The sequence below is a fragment of the Strix uralensis genome, chromosome Z (assembly GCF_047716275.1).
Source record: "Strix uralensis isolate ZFMK-TIS-50842 chromosome Z, bStrUra1, whole genome shotgun sequence".
NCBI classification, from domain to species: Eukaryota; Metazoa; Chordata; class Aves; order Strigiformes; family Strigidae; genus Strix; species Strix uralensis.
The window spans coordinates 15,833,790-15,853,109 of NC_134012.1; the positions used below are offsets into that span (position 1 = coordinate 15,833,790).

Genomic DNA, 19,320 nt, shown 5'->3' on the forward strand with positions numbered 1-19,320 from the left:
TGACTGCTTAAAATCAGCAAAAAAACACATTCATATTCTATTTACTGACTTGAATAAGCTCCTGTTCAATTAGAAAGCTCTGAAAGTTTTCATGTGTAGAAGACACCATCCTGCTAAAGATCAATAAACATTTTGAGTGAAGCTAGACACATTTTCATTTCCATGATACATAAGCAAGGTAATCTGAATGTCAAATAAAACCACACATTATCAGACAGGGTTGTGATAGTAGCATAAAGAGCATAAAGCACAAAACTGCAGAAAGTTGGCTTTCTTTCAGAACCCTTTATTTGGAAACAATCAGCATACACACCTTGGCACAAATTACATTAGAAAGTAACAGTGAAAACTGACATAAAGACAGCTCAAGTTTAGTAATGATAATTTAGCTCAGGTGGTGAACATTTCAGGAATTAAGCAGCAGGCAGGTCTCACTCTTCCTACAGGCTGACAGTGCGTGATATCAAACCCAAGTTAAAATAGGTGCAAGAAAGTGGGCTCATCATCCTCACTAACCAACCCTGCTTTGGCTGTCCAGGTTCACAGGTAAACCAACACTTCAGGTGAAAAAATAGGGTTTTGGAGCTAAAGTGACATTTAAAATCTAATCCAGTAGGTGGGGGAAAAAATTCATCCTAAAGAGGAAATAGGAGTGCCAGGTCTACAGTAGACTAATGATGAGAGAGACTGGAATGTACTTATTTGATAAAGATCTAGAAGTATATACACAGAAATATTTCAGGGGAAAAAAAACACCCGTAAACTCTCTCAGACTAAAGCAGTGTGGACAAAGAACCAGCTTCACAATGAATAGTCCTGGTTTTTTGCTCAGCTCCAGGCCAAAAATCCAATAAATCTGTTATCCACAGAAATTACAAAGAGAAAACTGGTAAAACCCACTAAAGACAGACTCTTCTGTTCACATCATATATGTAAACAAGGTAGCAGAATATCTAAATAAAATCAAGTAGTATCAGGAAATTGCATGACAGTGGACACACACCACAAGTTTTTCCAACAAGAAAGTCAGGGTTAACATTTGAAAGAGTGTATATTAAATTCCCAAGCTACAGCTGACAATTTTGAAAAAAGGATTGGGAAACTGAAAATAATTCCTTATCTGGTGTCCAGCTTTTACACACTAAATACAAGAACAGACACAAATACTGCTCTGGAGCCAAGAACAGCTTATGCCAAGCCTCACCACTTGCTTGGAAGCCAGATCAAGGCTTTGGCTAATATTGTCTGCTGAAGTAAGTCATTGTTTCTTTTTTGTTTTCTGGGTGTTGGGTGTTTTTTTTTTTTTGAATGCCAAATAAAAAAAGCTAGGCAGAGGAAAAGGAAGGGATCAACAAAACAGCAGATGAAAATAGGGGAAAGGTTTTAGAGGTTGCAGGCTGTGGAGGGGTGGGAACTGCCTGAGCAAAGCCAACAGCTGGATCGAAGGAGCACAAACAGCTAACAGTGGGTAGGGAGGTAAGAGGCAAAGCACAGCACAGTTTTCTTAAGGCATGTTTGTATGTGTGGCTTGCTTTCACCTTTGCATTTACTAAACCAAAATCACCACACTCTTCTCCAAGCCTGGCTTCTTCCTTGAGAAGGGTACAGAGTTCAGCAACATTTCATCTGGATCTGTGGATGAGACCCTTGGGGGTTTACTAAACACACCCTTTCATTTTTCCAGAAATAACATTTTTACCCAAATACCTGTATGTACAAATTCCAGTAGAACCCCCCACATCAGCTTCAGGCTCGTGGTGAATTAGGAGTTAAACTGCTGCTGTAAAGCAATTTTATCTCTGTGTTGGGCAGAGGCTGAAACTGAGTCATGTGTGCATATTTGGATATGTCACACCCTCTTGCTGTAGTAGACAAAGAACAAACTAGCTCCTTACCATAAACCTCATGCCTACAGGATGCTTCTGGAGGACAGATCAATCACTCTTTAGTCCCTTACAAAGGGGAGAAAATCCCCCACAAAACACCTCTTGAAATGAACTAGAGCAGCATCATTGTTTGGCTAGCTGGATTTCACGTACTACAATGAAGATACTGGTTTTCACTGGACTGATCTCTCTTACCTTCAGTATTTTCACAACAGGTGAGTCCTCCTTTCTGTATCTAGTTTATATTTTAGTCAATAACATGGGCTTTTTTACAATGTTGGCACTTTGCCAGTTTAAATAGGTTGCACATGCATCATTACAGAAAACTATACTCTAGGAAGTCTCACTTAAGGCAGATTTTTATTCTTCCATTTCAGTGACACCTTACCTCACCCCCGTTACTTTCTATAAGGAATTTTATTTAAGGGATCTTTCTGTGCTTACTGAAGATGCACCATTTTTCTAGTATTTCTGTAGTGATATGGTAATCCTAAACCTGTAGAGTCTTGTTCTTTCTGCTTTAAAATGTTCAACAGAATTATGACTTCACAGATTGTGATATTAGAAGGGAATGCTTAGATAACCACTGTCACAAAAATAACCAAAGGAAATGATCAAATAATAAGCTCATTTTTTTTCCTCACTAGAATTATAGCAATTTTCAAACCAAGCTCATTTTAAAACGCTATTTTATATATATACACAATATATATGCACGTGCATGTACATATACGTCTTTTAAAGACTTGTCTAAAATTAATTTTCTGTATTAACCATCCAGAAAAATTCCTAAAAGGGATGCAGTCTACTAATTATAATTTCAAAATATTCTACCATAAGTGTGCCAGTGAGCACTGATAGAACTGCTTTCCGTATCTCATTCCAACATGGAAGGGTAAAAGAAAAACTCACAGGTTTCCATCCAAATTTCAGTTTGCTTCTGAATTCCAGTTTCAAGATGCATGCTCTAAGCTTTACACTGTCTTTTTGCATTAAACACAGCTAAGAAAATTTTTAAATTACAGAATTAGCTGTTTATTCTTAAAAATCTATTTTGTATCACATGGTTTTAGAAAGTATTTTGAACACATTTATGCCTTATCTGGAAGTGTCAATGTCTCTACAAAGTTCTCTGCTAAAGACTGAGGAACAAACATTAATAAAAGTGGCATCACTGGCTTTGACCACATGCTGACAATATTTACTCACTGAAAATTTTCCTGCTGCATGAAGTTTTATTCACTTGCCAACAAATTTGATCTAATACCAAAGAATTTGTTTTCAGTTCTCAAGACTAACTGCCCTTCCTCACATACGAGAAGCTGAAAAGGTCTGGTTTGCTTTAGTCAGAAGCTGAAGAACAACATTAATTTCATATGTGAGACCAAAAAATTGAGTTATTTCAATTTTCTAATTTGTAATTTTCAGCCTGTGTTAGACGAGACAGCACTTTTTGCAACTTTTGCAGTCATGCATTTCATCTATGAAGTGACAAGGATAGTACCACAGTTGCTTTGGAAGTTCTGATCAGACCTAGGCCAGGACTGCTGTTTATATGCTGAATTACCAACATTGTTACTACTGGGAAAAACCCCCCTACAGGTGACAAACATTACACAAGTGTCTGATATTTTTAACCGAAGATGACTGAAACCATGAAAAATGCAGAAAGATCATCTTAACATTAAATTGATGCTAATTTTTAAGGTTGGATGTGAGATAACAAATAAAGATTGTCCTTGAGTATGTTTGATATGAACACCCGAAGCAAAGGAGAATGCCACCAAATCTTTTAAACCTTTATTGCTTTTCATATGGAGATGTTTACTTTTCTCCATACCTGAAGGTGAATTACATTGCTAATCCAGTAGTTTGCCCTTTCTAACAATTTTAACTTTTTTTTTTAAGCTTCAGAATTTTCATTGAATGGCTCTGCAATTAAAACAGTGTCTCTTATCAAGACTTTTCGTGGAATTTCAGCAAGAGACTACGATTATATCCCCCCTTATGCTATAGAAGGGGAGACAACGACCATCCATATTAGAGAACACAAATGCTCTTCAAAAAAGTCAAACGACTCTACTTTAACAGAAGTGAACAACACCACAGTGGAGTACCTGACCAGTTCTCTGAGCACCAAGCTAATACCCGCTATCTACCTCAGTGCTGTTTTGTTAGGTGTACCATCTAACGCCATCATTTTGTGGATGTTGCTCTTCAGGATCCGGTCTGTGTGTACTGCCATCCTCTACACAAACTTGGCAGTTTCAGATCTGCTCTTCTGCATCATGCTGCCCTTCAAAATAGCATACCACATCAACGGGAACAACTGGATTTTTGGGGAAATGATGTGTCGAACTACCACTGTGGTGTTTTATGGCAACATGTACTGCTCCATTCTGCTGCTGATGTGCATCAGTGTCAGCCGCTACATGGCCATTGTTCACCCCTTCACCTACAAGAGCCTGCCGAAACGTGCCTATGCCATTGCGGTCTGTGCTACTGTGTGGACCATCGTGTTCTTGTACATGCTCCCACTTTGTATAATGCAACAAAGCTATTATGTGAAACAACTGGATATTTATACCTGTCATGATGTGCACAATGCCTGTGAAACAATATCTTCCTTTCAGTTCTACTACTATGTTTCTTTAGCTATCTTTGGGTTTTTAATACCTCTTGCAACTATCGTTTTCTGCTATGTCTCAATTATACGAACACTCAAAACTCATGAATGGTTCTGGTATGTTAAAGTCAGTCTTTTGATCCTTACCATCTTTGCTATTTGCTTTGTGCCAAGCAATATTATCCTTATTATCCATCACATCAACTATTACTATTACAACACAGATGGGTTGTATTCTTTTTATCTAATTGCTTTATGCCTTAGCAGTTTGAACAGTTGTCTTGATCCTTTCCTTTATTTTCTGATGTCAAAAATTAGAAGTCAATCCAATATCTATCTAACAATGGTTAAAATATCCAGGGAAAAATGAATTTAGTTCTATATTTATGTTATTTTAATTATGATTTTGTGTAGTATTAACCCAGGCAGCAACAAACCTCAGGAGCAACAATTAAACTTAAAAAATTTTGAAGTGTTAAAAACACAGTCTCAGTAAAATTTACTTCCTTCCACACACCACGCAAGGAATATCTTCAGAAATACACCTCGCCAGCTCTATAATTTTATCATGCACATTGCAACATCTGGTGTACCTAGATCCAGGGAAGTGGCTCCGCACTTCCATTTCCTTCTGAGAAGATACTTTCATGGCTACAGAGAAGAAACCACAGCCTCTGAACACCAGAAGAAGAATCAGTATCCAAACAGAACTTTTAAGCCCATTCATTATTTCCAAACACTTCAAATTAGCTCTTAGCTCACAATCACTGCAGGAACAGTGATGTGAAAACAAGTTTTTGGCCCAGTAGAAATGGGAACAAATAAAAGCACTTTCTACATACCCAGGAGCTGCCAAGCTCCCTGTCACATAGCCAAGAGCAAATACTGTCCTGGATGTTGGAAATAAAGAGCAAGAGTCCCCACAGGTTCAAGGAGCAGTAAATCTACAGCTGTAGACACAGAGCCTGACACTTCCATGGCAGCATCTCCTATGAGCCTGCTTAACCAGCTTTGCACTGGAGACTTGTTCTTCCACTTCGTCAGCGCCTGAACTCCTCTAGCCCATGAAGGTTGCTGGGAACTAACCCTTATCAGTGTGAATCCAGGCATGTGTTATTCTTGCTTGTTAAGTAAAACAGAGAAGCTATTTTGTAGTATTCTCTGTTTCCACATCCTCACAGGAAATACCTATGCTGTTACAAATACTGAAGCTAGTTATGATTGGTTGTCCACATTAATAAAGCAAAGGGTCAGCTTTTACATTTACAGAAACTCAAAAGCTACATATATACTGAGTGTAAGTTCCTACAAAATGAGCTCAGTTGTTGGTGGTTTTGTTTGTAACTGCAGCATGCAAGACAGTGATGAGAAAAAAAATGTTTTATATCAGTTTGATAATAGTATTGTAAAAAACTTTACTTAGATAAAATCATTTGTGCTGGAAAATATCTTCAAGGAATTTGCAGCCTGGTAAGTCTCCCCTTCTTCAATTTTCTCTGGTTCCTAATTTAAGTTAGTTTTAATCATGTCATTCCCTCAACATGCACAAGAACAGATTTAAGGATAACTTTAAAATAATCCAGATGTTATAAAACTATTGTAAATATAAAAAACGTGAACCTAACTGTAAAACCTGTGTGCCTATCACTCAAAAAATAAAATAACACAGGAACCATTTCAGAGTTTGACACATCTGTTTAACTTTTTAGGTATCCATAATACACTCCCTGAACACAGGGGTTCTCTTCACTAGGACCTGAATACACTTTGTTTGAACTGGCCTTGAGAACTGTTAGAAGCTGTGGTTTAAGATTACAGGAATAAATAAATTCCAGGTTTGCATTTTCAATTTTCAGCAAGGAACAAGTAGGTGTGATCTGAGATTAAGACCTGTAATGGGAGGTTTGGGTGCAGATTCTACTTCCCCAAATCCACCACAGCTACAGGAATGTGACAGCAGGCTAGTTAGAATAAGCAAGTAGGTTTGACCCATATGTTTTTCCAGATGCTGGGGAACACAGGAAGTTCACAGGGAGACCTATCTGATCCTTCTAAACCAAATACTTCCTTTTACTGCAGCTCACTCTTAAATCATGCTAAATACAACTAAAGGCAGATCTGCTTTATAAACAGGGCTCAGAGAAAGTGGGGAATAGACAGACTTTAGACACCACACTATCTTTTCAATTCTGTTTAGATTTTTTTTTTTTTAAGAAAAGTTCAATCTAAATCATATATTTACCTAAAAAATAGTGATGTCTGTGTGACTGACCAGCATAGAAAGTAAATCACATTGATGCATCTGAGTACTTTTGGGAGCTCATATAGTACAGTGTCTTGCTCTCTTCCTAAACAGGAACAATGTTTCTGTGTACAGAGATATTTAAAGTAGTTGTCAAAGGACGGCAAAACCAAAATACCTCAGGAATGAAAAGCCAGTGGAAGTCTCTAGGAACATCACAAATTTTTGAGCAAGAAGACTTCAAAGAGATTGCACAACTTTTGTTCCAAAACTTGGAGACACCCATTTGTTTCCTATCAGTACATTCACACAGGGATATGGGTAGGCACCTTGTTTGTGCCTGGGGAGCACAGTGGCAGCTGGTAGAAGCAAGCCAGGGCAAGGCTGCTGTGTGCAGGCACGTGGGTGTGTGTGGGCTGTAGGTCTCTGCCTTGGGGACATCCCAGCTCGCTACACATGCGGAAATGGTCTGGCATGTCCTGAGCCAGCACTGCACAACCACCACCTGCATGGACACTCTCTGGATGCAAATACCAACCCTGGCCCTTCCAGGACAGGTAATTTAGTAGTCAACATGCACTAAACCCTCCCAGCACACATGGAAAGGGAGGAGGCTTTTTAGGATCCAGACCTCAGTGAAACTAGCCCTTATCTGGGAACCCAAGCAAAAAATTGAGATGTGCAAATGCCTTTTGAAAGCTCTGATTGTGGAAACATACTGTTTCACAGCAGGTACCACAGGTAAGGTGGTAAGATAGCTGGAAGATATTTCTATGAGCTGAAGCTCAGGAACTTTCTTCAGCTGACCATATTACTTTGGGAATGCATTACGTGAATTTTAACTGTCTTTTCCAAACACTGGACATTTTAAGCGCTGTGCTAATTGCTTTAGCTAATCTTGTGTTCAGTCACATCTTGCAAGCTGTTAGGCTGATCTTTGTTTATGCTTTCCTGAGCTGTGATACTAACCAGAGGGAAGCAGATAGCAATATCCTGCTGAGATAGGTTTAAACTGAAGGCACATACAAGGCAACCAGCTCGTTGTTACATGATAAAACGAGAACAGAAATATGTACAAATCTCCACTATTATAAAACACCAGATTTAAGCAACTGAGTCTCCTCAAAGTACTTCAGAGGTTTGTTAAGGAACACCATGACTCCTTCAGCATGACTGTGACTCCTTTCTGGCAAATACTTTAATTCCTGTCCATATTGTGACTACCTGCCTGACAGTCTAGTAACTAGATCCTTGCACAAATTCATAACTACGTCAGGGTGACTACTGCCTATGTTTTATAATAGCTGCAGCAACCTAGCAGAATTAAAAATAAGCAAGGTTATGTCAAGTTAGTAGTGACACATATGCAGGATATGTCTTATTATTAATACATTGAGAATTAATCCCTTTTTCCCAGTCAGAATAAGTTGTAGTGGAAAATTACTTAGTGCCAGTTTGTTGTCATTGGCTTAATTACAACCCCATTGGCACAGTTAATCCAAACATGGGGAGAACAGGACAGGGACACATATAAGTGAAAAGAATTGACATTTAATTTCTGAAACAGCAACAGTCAAAGCTCTAACCTTGCATTTCTGTGCTTTGGCATGGTGCAGAACATCCTGATAGTGCCTTGCATTTACTGGTCTCACATCTTGCAGCTTGGCTGAGGGCAACAATAGAGTTTCTAGAGTTTTCTCAGGATTTCCTTGGTCAATTGCTTCATTAATGTTGCCAATTGCAATGATTCCTATGGAATGAAAAAGTTATTGAAGACAGTTATCAAAGAAAGATGCAACTTATCTGATATCAGGTACAAACAAAGCAGTAATGTAAAGAACAGAAAAATCAAGTAACAAAAAGCAGAGGCAGCAACAGCAGCTGATTTATTTTTGCTCAAATATTCATGTGAAGCTATTAAGCTGTACAGTTTTCCTTTCTGTCACAGTTATTGATTCATCTGAATCTACCTCTTCATAGAAATTAAATTTATCCTTGCTGAAAAAAGGAAAACAGTCTTGCCTACATTCAGGGCAGGAGTATCTACATAAAGCTTAAGGAAAGGTTGAGCATCACATCTAAATATGTTCACCTACATGTTCACTCACAGTGCTGAAAGACTTATTTTCAAGTGATTTCAGACCAGATTACTTGAAACTCTGATTTAAACAAACACATATATACTGGCCTCCTAGCTACAGCATTACATAAATTTTCTTTAAATTTCACCTTAAATAACCAATCTGATAATGTTGACTTTATGAGAAATCACTTGATTGTTCAGACCAGTGGCACTCAGAACTTCAGTCAACAAGTAACATGGCCCAGTGTATTTAATAAAACCTTTAACTCATTTTTTTCAGACTGGTCTCAACATCTTAAAATCGATTTCCTCCTGCTGAAACACACTGCTTGGGGTACTTTCTCCAAGAAGCCACTCCAGAAGAGCATCCACCTCTCTGCTGACAGCAGATTATCACTCACTAAGTCTCTCCCTAACCCATCACAGCCTGACTGGTGATGTCATGGATCCATGCCCTCCTGAGGCTTTGCATATGAGCAATTTTTCTGGGTTGCTACCAAAGAGGGACCATGCAGACATGTGGGCTTGCTTATGGAAATAAAGACCACCCTTCTTCCTCCTCTCTCTGCCCCAAATAACCAACCCAGGGTAGAGGCTAGTGTCACTGAAAAAGTGCAGCTATTTTAGTACTTAAGACTGACTCTCCTAATGCAAACCCACTTGTTTTAAAGGCATGTTTCAAATCCTAGTGACTGCAGAGGTTCAGACAAAAAAAATTATGTCAGTCAAATGAACTGTTCAGCATCCCACCCTGCCAGAGGGCACACAAGCAAGCTGTGAGGGTCTGTGGCAACCACTTGACTAGATTTAGGAAGAAAATATTCAGTCAGTTTTAGTATTTCTGTAACATAAAGCTTCTCCTACCAGTATAAACCAGTAGCACACAGGACACTGATGGCAGTGTGGGAAGGGCACATGCACCATGTGCCAGTGCCACCCTAGAAACAGCCTGCACCTTATGAAGATTCTCAAACTATACTCCAGACTGCTTCCCAAATGGCAAGCAGTCTGAAAGTTGCCCTATCCTTTCCTTGCTCCAGCAAATTGGACATAATTTGATAGCCTCAAATTTTAGTAAAAAAATCATACTTTTATATCCAGTGGAGAAGTTGTTCCTTTGGCATTTTTGAAGCCCAAATGACCAGTCATCACATTTAATATAATTAAAGGCCAATAGCTACATTCAGCTTCAAAAATAAACTCTAAATCCATTTATATTAGGAAAATCAGGCATAGAAGCTGCTTTCAGATAGGAAATCAAGTTACCTAAAAGGAGAGCAGGACAGAATTTCACTGCATAACTTCTTAACTCTCTTGTGAAAAACAAGGGCTTGGAAATAATTTAACATTTAAAAAACCTCTTTTCCACAGGACGCTACCTGTAATTTCTTCCCCTACCCCCCAATATGCTCTTTGCTTACAATTTCTGCAAAATCCCCAAAACAAGACCATCCAGTGCATATACTGATAGATACTGCCAAGTGGGCAGAATTATGGCATTTGTAACACTGCAGAAGACAGGCATCATACAATATCTTTCAGCCTGCCAAAACATAATCAGGAATACTTCAAGGACATTTAACAACCAACGGGCATTCAAAATTCTTTAATGCTCTTCTCTCTTGAAGAGTGTCCAAGGCCATTCAGCACAGAAATTTATATACCAAAGACCATACTATCATCTGTGCAGGCGATGTAGAGGAGGACTTACTTACTTTCATTTTCTTCTTGAATTTGTATATTAACCATGTCAATGCAGTTCTGGATATCATTCCAGCTTAAATAATCTTGGCCTTGAGATGAAGCCTCTGACTTAATAGACAATAGTGTATCACCATAACTACAAGAAGATATAAGATACATAAGTGTGTTTCATATACAAGATAAACTGCCATAAAGAATTAGTCAGATGTGTCACTCATCATTTAGTGCCTAGTATTTTTTTCAGTGAATGAGTTTCAAACTCATCTCTTCCCAGAAATCATACAGACATGCAAGCTGCCTTGCTGGTTCTACAAATGCATTTCAGGATCTTAAAAAATGGCCCTGTACAGTAATTTAGAGCACTTTTCTTGGCAACCTGAGATAATACATACACTGGACATACACTTCACTGCATGATGCTACAGATAAATTTGGGAGAAACTATGGTTGGCTTCTTGATACACTAAGTCAAAGACCAGAATTTCTGCCCTAGCATCAGGTAGCAGCACCTTCTGCTACTTCCATGCTCCCTCCATGTGGAGGAAGATGGGTCATGGGCAGAGGAAGGGAATAAAAATGATGCTTCTCTCCCCACAACTCAAGGTCCTCCAAGCACAGGCTCTGTAGCCTGTGTCTACTCTTAGAGGGATCACAGATCAAGGTGAGCTGGAAACCTTCACAGTAGTGTAAACTCATGTATACATAAGTTAAATAATTTTCATATTCCTGAATCAAGCATACAACTGCTACAATATGTCAGATCAAATACCTGTCTTCTATTTCCAGCAAAGCCTGAAAAATAAATGTTTGCCAGAAAAAAAATACAGGAGACAATCATAATTTCCGGCTCTGAATTGCCCTTCCAGCATTCAGCGGCCTGTGTTTAAGGGCTTCACAAGTTGGAGGCTATGTATCACGAATAGTTGCAAACAAATCTGTGCTCCATTAATTTATCAACTCTAATTTGAAATCTTATATATTCTTGAGGTATGAGTCCCAGTATTTAAGTGGGTTGTGAGATGGCAGTTCCTTATGTAAATTTTAAACGTAATATTTGATAGTGTCCAAACTTTTCTCACTTCAATTCTCATAAGAAAATAGAAACCGAAGTTGTTAGCAACTTTCATTAACCTTCCCCACAACATACACACTTTTGCAGACCTATGTCATATTTCCCTTAAATTCTCTCGTCTATGAAACAGATTCTTAATAAGTTCATCTCTTCTCGTAAAAAGCTATTGAACACCATCTCCCTCACTGAAATTTTACTAGCTCTACTGTATTCCTTCTGGTATTGTGCAATCAAAGCTTCGTGCAATATTCATCATATGGTTGGCAGCACAGATTTATATAATACCATAATAAAATTTTATTTTATTCTATAGTCCAACTAATTCCTAGTATTTCATTTTTATTGACTAGCAACTTAATCTAAAGATTAGGTCACAGTAGCACCAGGCAAAAATGCTGCACTTGGAACAATTTGGGGCCATGTCTGTATGCATTGTTTCTCTTGCCCACAAGCACCACCTCATTAGCAGAGGCCAAGTGGCAGAGTAATTTTGCTCCACCTTGTGGCATTCTGCTCCCTCCAGCCAAAACACTAGCCTCTTATTCCTGTCCTGACTGCCTTTCTTTCAGCTTTGAGCCACCTAGCAAGGGCCACTCTTGGATTCATGTTCCCTGGCAGCCTCGTCAAGATCTTCAGCCACTGGTGTCCCTTTTGCCTAGTAATGCCTTCCAGCAGCACACGGAAGATTCCACCATTCATGGCCAAGAGGCAAGAACCAGTCCATGGCCCCCATGCTCTCACCAACACTCTCAGGGCTCAGGTCTCACACAAATCATAGCTCTGCCTGATATTTTCTGCAGATACGCAAAAGATCAGAGGTAGCAGCACATGGCTGTGCCCAGTGAGATACATGGCAGTGCAAGCAGCTGGCAGCTGCGTGAAGGCTATAATTTAATGTTGAACAAATAAAACTGCTACATTTTTCAGACCTTTGTAATTCTCAAGAAAAAAGGGATCAGCGATGGTTTAAAAGGCCTCCTGGACCTCAAGGCATTAAACACTACCGCGTTCCAAAGATCTTCTTTCGGTATCGCAGAGAGGTTACTGAATAACAGTTTCCAGCTATAGCTGGTTCATGTTTTAGTGTCTGCAAAAATTCTTGTCAGATCTTAATGTTTGCTTTTTGAGGCTATTTTCCCTGCACCTCATACATCCTCTGCCCTCAAACATCTGAGGTTGTGTGATTGCTTATACTTACGGATATACAACTAGTTCAGCAATTGTCATGTTATCCCTTATTAGCTTATAACACAGGTGTTTATCTTGCAGCTCTTTCAACTTCATCACCACAACACAGGACAGCTGACCTAGTGAAATGCCTACTTATCCTTTTGCAGAAGTTGCCAAGTCTCATGCAGACAATACAAAATGAACCTTTACCGTTGAAAGTTTTCCTCTTCCAGATTATTGAAGCCAATGCATGGGTTTCTGAGATGATTCTTTGTGTTTAGGATGTCCTTATTTTCCAAGGCCTGATTTAGCAACACAACAGCTGACAACATTTCTACTGCAATAGACAGTTCATCATATGCCAGGTAATTCTGTAGGACAATAATGTACCACAGTCAGGACGCTAAATAAGCAGTGTAACAAAATTAAGTTACACAGTCTAGATACCATCAAGGAGATGGACTTGATTTAAAAAGTCTGTTGAGTTTCCTAGTCACAGGTATGTCAGATTAACACACCACTGGCGGTAGGGTTTACTGGGTTTGCTACAACATTCCTTCAGCTTTTTCTTCCTTTGATCCATAACCCCATCTATTCTGGTGTTACCCTCATAGCAGGTGATTACTTTTCTACACAATATATAGAACAGTTAGTCCTCAATAAGAGCATGCAACAGTTAAAAAATATCAGTTGTTTTGTTGCAGCACAAGAGCTCAGCCAAAGAAAAGTATCAAGAAACAAATTCTGTGATTCAATATTGCCTATTCAACAACACCATTCATGCAATATATAACACCATGGCAAGGGAATTAAGTCTGATTTTACACAAAAACATGCTATGTTTGTGCTCTTTCATGGTTTGACTACATAACATCAGCAAGCAGGTCATAAGCTTTTCACTCTTACCACAGCATTCTGTTGTTGGAGGTTGAACAGCTCAGTTTGATAGACAGCAGCAGCAAATGAATGAACAACAGGCAGCTGCGCCTCCGGTTTCATCAGTGCAACCAGTGTTTTACTAGGATCACAGTTACGAATTGCAGTATTGATATTGTCAACTGCTATAAGTTCTAGAGAACAGCAGGGAAAGAAAAGCCTATTAAGTTTCATTTCTTTATGCCATGTAGATGACAATTAGGTAATTCCAAAGAATATAATTTGCTGTCATTAGAGATAAAACTTATTTCGTGAGATTCTTCAAGAAACGACTGCTAAATGTTGCAAAAACTGTCTATTCAAAGGTATGCAGCAAATAATTGACTGGAGGACTTTAAAGTTTCTGGACTTCTAGGTATTAGAGACTGCTTATTGTACCTTTAACCCAAAACAAGGAGCTGACCCATCCTAGAACAGAGAAAGACCTACTATCTGTCCTGGGTTTGCTTGCATCAGGTACTACTGGGTATGTCAGCTCCAGTGCCTCAGTCTTGCTTCACCCCAGGTGCTCTCTTCCTTCTGTGCTGTTTCCTTCCTTGCCTCCTCCTTTTGGCAGGACCTAACTCAGCTAAGTAGAACAAGCCTGTCCTGCAACACCATTTTTATTGTCCATTTCAGCAGATCTGGTAGAAATCAGCCAAATATGTTGGGGGGTTGGGATTTTCTGTAGCTAAACTGATGGAAAACCACATGCTATGGCTTCTAGGACTTCCTCTGCATGCCATCACCTGTTCATTTGTCTGACAGTGTGGATGATCAGTCCTCACAAGCACTGCCATCTAGAAATTATCCCCTTCTCTACAGCTCAGATTCCAAATGAAACAGACCACCTTATAGGAGTATGAGCATAACCCTTTCTGGTACCTGAAAAACCTGTTTTGCTTTTTGCTGAACTGACTTCAACAGAGGTTTGAAGCCCAGCAGAAACACGCTGAAAAACACTTCCTACTTGCGCAGCTACAGAAACCTTACAACACCACTTAGCTTAGTCACAGCCACCATAATTGCACACACCTGGAGGATCCAACTCTGAAGAAACTCAGGCAGGGTGCACCCAGGAACACCTTGTACAAGGGACTGCTCTAGTCTTGCCACAACCAACCTTGAAGGTTAGAGCGTATATAGCAGAGTAAAGAATGACAATTATGTAAAAGTTATTTCCATCAGCAAAATAACCTCCATCTCCTCCACCTTATCTTATGGCTTTTCTGTATCCTGTTATCCAGGGAATGCTTTTAGTCATTGCTGACTGCTCACGTCTGTACAAGACTTCTTGTTCAGCAGACACCATCCACAGTTCACGTATGCAGCAACACTCTTGATCTTATTACACAACACAGACTTTGAAAACCTTACTAAGTAACCAGGCCCACCTAAACAAACCCCTCACTTCTCATTTCAACTGCTCTGAAGCATGGTCATATGGGGCCATGTTGTTCTCGAAGGCTCTCTCTATTGGCTATTCCTGAGGTTAGAAAAAGGAAAGGCTCTCAGAGCTATGGTGTACATGCTTTTTTTGAGAAAAGAGTGAAGTGGAAAAGAGTCGGAGTCCACAAATAGAATAGATTAGCTCTGTAGTCAATACCCAGGAACTGAGCATGCAACCTGCAAAGTACACTTCACATTGTTCACATTCCACTAACAAAACCCAATATTTATTTCCTTTCAAACCAAACATAAGAAATATGTTGCTCTCCAGATAGCTGTTACTGCTTTTCATGCAAGATAATTTTTCTCATTTCTTTTACCAAGGAACAACTCTTTTAGAGAAAGTACTGCTCACCATGCCTGATCAATCTAAAACAGGCTAACATTTGAGGTAGCAAGTCAAATGTATCTTCTGGCATAAGCTGAACTCAGTGTACAGCCTTTAAGTCACATTACAAATGCAAGCAGCCTGGATTCAAAGCATTGGAAATAATACCAGAGACAAAACAGAAATTAAGCCATTCCCAGATGTAGCATGAAATGACAGCAGTTTAACCAAAGCTGAACTTCCTAGCAAAGAAGTTTTCAGTTAATAGCAGCAATACACATGCTCTGCAAATTTAGATCCCCCTTAACTATATTTTTTACAAACTACAATGTCTGTATTGTGATATTCTTAGCAGGCTAAGAACAGGTTAAATTTAGATATCTGTCTCAAAGTGAGAATATATATAATTTTCCTCTGCAATGTGACTAGAAATTACTCTTCTATGTGATCATTCTATTTTAATTCTACAAGGATGGTCATCGCTCCCAAGTGAGGATTAATACTGCACCAATAAGTATTCAGGTCATCAAGAAATGCATTGTCTTCAGTTTTAGCCAGTGTGTTTACCATTGGCTCAAGTTATTCAAAGAAAAAAGTATTAGCTACCTCAGATAAGAGTATATCCAATGCAGCACAGACTGGGGACTTGGCAATTGTGACACTGAGAAGGACAGTTACAAAAAAAAAAATGCAACGCATATGGTTTCAGTTTTATAAACTTTGTTTACATGCAAGAAGCAGTGGATTCAATTAATCAGCTTAACATATTTAAACAGTGATTGTAAAAAATGAGTATTAAAACAGTTACTCACTAAGCTTGTGAGCCTCAGCTTCCGCATTGGCAACACTAACTTCTTTTTGTATTTCACTTTTGTCGAGCATATTTGGAACCCCTCCTATCTAACAGATCAGAAAAAAAGATTTAATTATGCTTTAAAGTTTGATATGAAATAAGGGATAAAACCCCTTGATGGGACACAAAGGTTTGATTGTACTATCCCCTGTGCATCAAATACAATGTCACAGTAAACACAGCATTTATCTTTCCCTGTGATTTTCATCTTACTCAAAATGATGGATTTTCTCCTTAAAACCCAACCAACTCTTTGATTTGCTGTTAATGATTCAATGTTACCTTTTGTTGTACTCAAGTTATAACTCATTTTCAAAGCAAACATAATATTAGGGGCTGCATGCTATATCTCAAATTTTCTTACTATATCTTAGTAACTACTTATAAGGGCATCATACTCTTCAGAGTAAATGCAGCTACTTTGGTGTTAATTAGTTCATTAATTGTTCTAAAACCTTTATAAAACTGTTTCATAAGTGATGCTGAAGGCAGATGAAAGGCAATTTCTCTCTGGATTAAAATCAGCTAAAAAAATGCAAGCTGACATGTAGCACCTGTTCCATTCAATTACCTGCATTTTCTGTTCTTTAGAATCACACAATTGCAATAGGTACCATGAGGAATTTTGCGGCAGAACTTCAAGTAGGCTCAGAGCAGGACGGTTCAAACCTGCCATCAGTGCCACCTCATCTTGCCGGTCAATAGCCTCATTCACTTGGACTAAAGCTATGTGAACTGAAATGAAAACAATGCTTATAAACAGTAAATATTCTTTTGCAGGAAAGAAGAAAAAGAAAGTCCATTGCTGTCATCATCTCACTTTTTGTAAAAGCCAGCTGGGGTGGCAATCTTTATGCAGCAGAGGATTATCTATTTCAAGACCAGTCCTGTGAAGGGAGTCTCTGGCTCTGTGCAAGCTAACTGGAAGCTTATAAGTGAATTTCAGTTCTATATAGAAGAGGGGGTCAAAATTTACAGTATTCTGCACACATAAGGAACTCAAACGTGAGGAAACAGAGCAGGCAATAATTGATTCAATTCTGAACTGAGGAATTCTTACAGCAAAAACCACAAACACAGACAATAGCCCCCCAAAAGATTAGTAGAGAAGGAACAGCAAGAACAAAACCTGTTAGACAGACATTAGCTATTTCTGCATATTTTACAAGTTTCCACAGAAATATTTTGTTTTTTCATGTGGATTCAAGTTGTGTTCAGCTGGAATCTAGGAGATCATGTTATATGCACACTTCCATAAGGATCCAGAATGGCTTACTGTTTATCTTATTGATATTGCCTTGAATCTCAGCTTGTGTTAGCAGCTCCTCATAGACATCTCTCTCTTCTTCAGAGATTGTGCCGTTCTAAGGAAATAAAATTGTTGCTAGTACAGACAAAACTTTACATAGAGAAAAGCTATTAACAGGAGTTATTAAAACAGCATCAGCTGAAATATTTGCAGGACTTATTTGCAAAGGAATTTGTTGACCACATGAACTAAAGAAATTAGTACTTCATGGTAACTGGCTGAGCAACATTTAAAGCATTTTCTGTTTCTTGTAAAAAAACCATGTAAATACAGTGTAGAATTTTTCAACTGCAGAAACCATTAGTTCTCATGTAAAAATCAAAGGAAATAATTTCACATTAGTGATCTGTGGTAGAGGTTATAGTTTTTGTTCCAAAAAGGTACCATTCTTTTTGCAACTTTTTAAACAGAAAATGTGTTTATTCTGAAGCAGGTGATAGAGGAAAAGGAGTCTTTTCTTGCTTAAAGTCTTTCAGTATTTTATTCTTTGGTCAGAGTTAAGCTACATCATATTCATAGTAATCATATTCTTATAAATTTGGCTGTTGTCTTGTTGCATTACCATTACTTGTCTTATATAGCTTAAAAGGTTTTTTTCCCTAATTGCACTAATTTTTAAAATTAAATTAATTTTTAAAACAGTAATACTACAGCATAAGCAGCAACATGAAAGAACATATATACTAGGGGTGCTAATAAAATACCATTACCTTAAGTCTTGCATTTGATTCTTTTCTCCTTTTAGCTTCAAAGAGTTCATTCTGATAGTCCTGTGCAAGTTCCTCATCCACGTTTAGCAACATTGCATTTGGGTTCCTCAGAGTTGCAATGGTTTGCTCAGCTATTCCCTTCTCAACAGCTTCATTAATTGCTATTACTGCTGCATGCACTAAAATTAAAAGCACAAACCTAAGTTTCAGGAAAAAAACCAGTCTCAAAACTGCCACTGTTTCTTCTGATATATTAAACACTCATTTCAAATAAGTGTTCAACAATTTACATATTTCACTTCAAACATCCCACTCCTAATGTTTCGCCTAGACTGCAGCAACAAAATCAGTCTATGTTTGCTCAAAGGTAGCACATTGCTGTCTGTTCCATGTTTGCCCTTCTCCAAAGTAAGGGTTACTATTTTACCAACAGAAAATAAAACATGAGTTACATTTTATTCTTCAAGTCCTGTGTCATTTAGAAGGCAATTATATGCAGGAATTTAAAACATTTTTGGTAGTTTTTCTCTTAAAGCTGTTTTCATATCCATAAAGGTATGAAACATATGAAAGTACTGGCTAAACTAACTATATCTGAAAGATATTCTTGTGAATAAGGAAATTCAAACTCCGTGAAACTTGTCCTCCAGAAAACATAGTTAAGACTCCCCAGGCAGGGTGCAGCCCTGCACACTACATCTAAGCCTGCCTGGGATGAACCAGCTCCTTTCCTAACTGAGGATCTCCGTGAGCAGCTGCAGAACCAGAGAGGCAGGGATGTAATGGTCCCTACTTCGGTCACCTGCAAAGCCACAGGACAGCAAACTTCAAACAGGGGAAAAGAACACCCAAAGGGCTTTGCAGGGTTCCCAAAACATTATTGCACAGGAAAAGGGGAAAAAAATGCCATAGGACTCACTATATCCGTTGATCAGCTGAAGTGTTAAACCTTTCCTTTGAGAAGACAAGAAAG

The 19,320-nt window shown here is 38.6% G+C and overlaps 2 protein-coding genes across 8 annotated transcripts in view; one reads left to right on the plus strand and one right to left on the minus strand.

The window, feature by feature from the left end:
- The window catches only part of IQGAP2 (IQ motif containing GTPase activating protein 2), a 132,206-nt gene that overhangs the window by 31,501 nt on the left and 81,385 nt on the right, over positions 1-19,320 (minus strand). For 3 of the 6 annotated variants that reach the window (XM_074855449.1, XM_074855451.1, XM_074855452.1), the window contains 8 exons: positions 18,348-18,526; positions 17,605-17,692; positions 16,900-17,063; positions 16,288-16,375; positions 13,690-13,853; positions 12,994-13,154; positions 10,553-10,677; positions 8,341-8,504 (listed from right to left, as the gene is read on the minus strand). In XM_074855449.1, the coding sequence (XP_074711550.1) occupies positions 8,341-8,504; positions 10,553-10,677; positions 12,994-13,154; positions 13,690-13,853; positions 16,288-16,375; positions 16,900-17,063; positions 17,605-17,692; positions 18,348-18,526 (1,133 nt within the window). The remainder of the gene's footprint in view (positions 1-8,340; positions 8,505-10,552; positions 10,678-12,993; positions 13,155-13,689; positions 13,854-16,287; positions 16,376-16,899; positions 17,064-17,604; positions 17,693-18,347; positions 18,527-19,320) is intronic. The other 3 variants (XM_074855453.1, XM_074855454.1, XM_074855455.1) reach the window with 3 other exon arrangements.
- Positions 1,453-6,187, plus strand: F2RL2 (coagulation factor II thrombin receptor like 2). 2 transcript variants are annotated; one of them, XM_074855457.1, is made up of 3 exons: positions 1,453-1,476; positions 1,916-2,101; positions 3,795-6,187. In XM_074855457.1, the coding sequence occupies exons 2-3, from the start codon at positions 2,044-2,046 to the stop codon at positions 4,880-4,882; spliced, it is 1,146 nt and encodes a 381-aa protein (XP_074711558.1). In that variant the 5' UTR covers positions 1,453-1,476; positions 1,916-2,043; the 3' UTR covers positions 4,883-6,187. The 2 variants fall into 2 exon arrangements, with proteins under 2 accessions (XP_074711558.1, XP_074711557.1); XM_074855456.1 differs by lacking the exon at positions 1,453-1,476 and having other exon boundaries at positions 1,810-2,101.

Bases quoted from the DNA above. Each gene is read 5' to 3' on its own strand.
- F2RL2 (XM_074855457.1), top strand. From the start codon at position 2,044: ATGAAGATACTGGTTTTCACTGGACTGATCTCTCTTACCTTCAGTATT. The intron at 2,102-3,794 runs GTGAGTCCTCCT...TTTTTTTTTAAG, and splicing joins CTTCAGTATTTTCACAACAG to CTTCAGAATTTTCATTGAAT.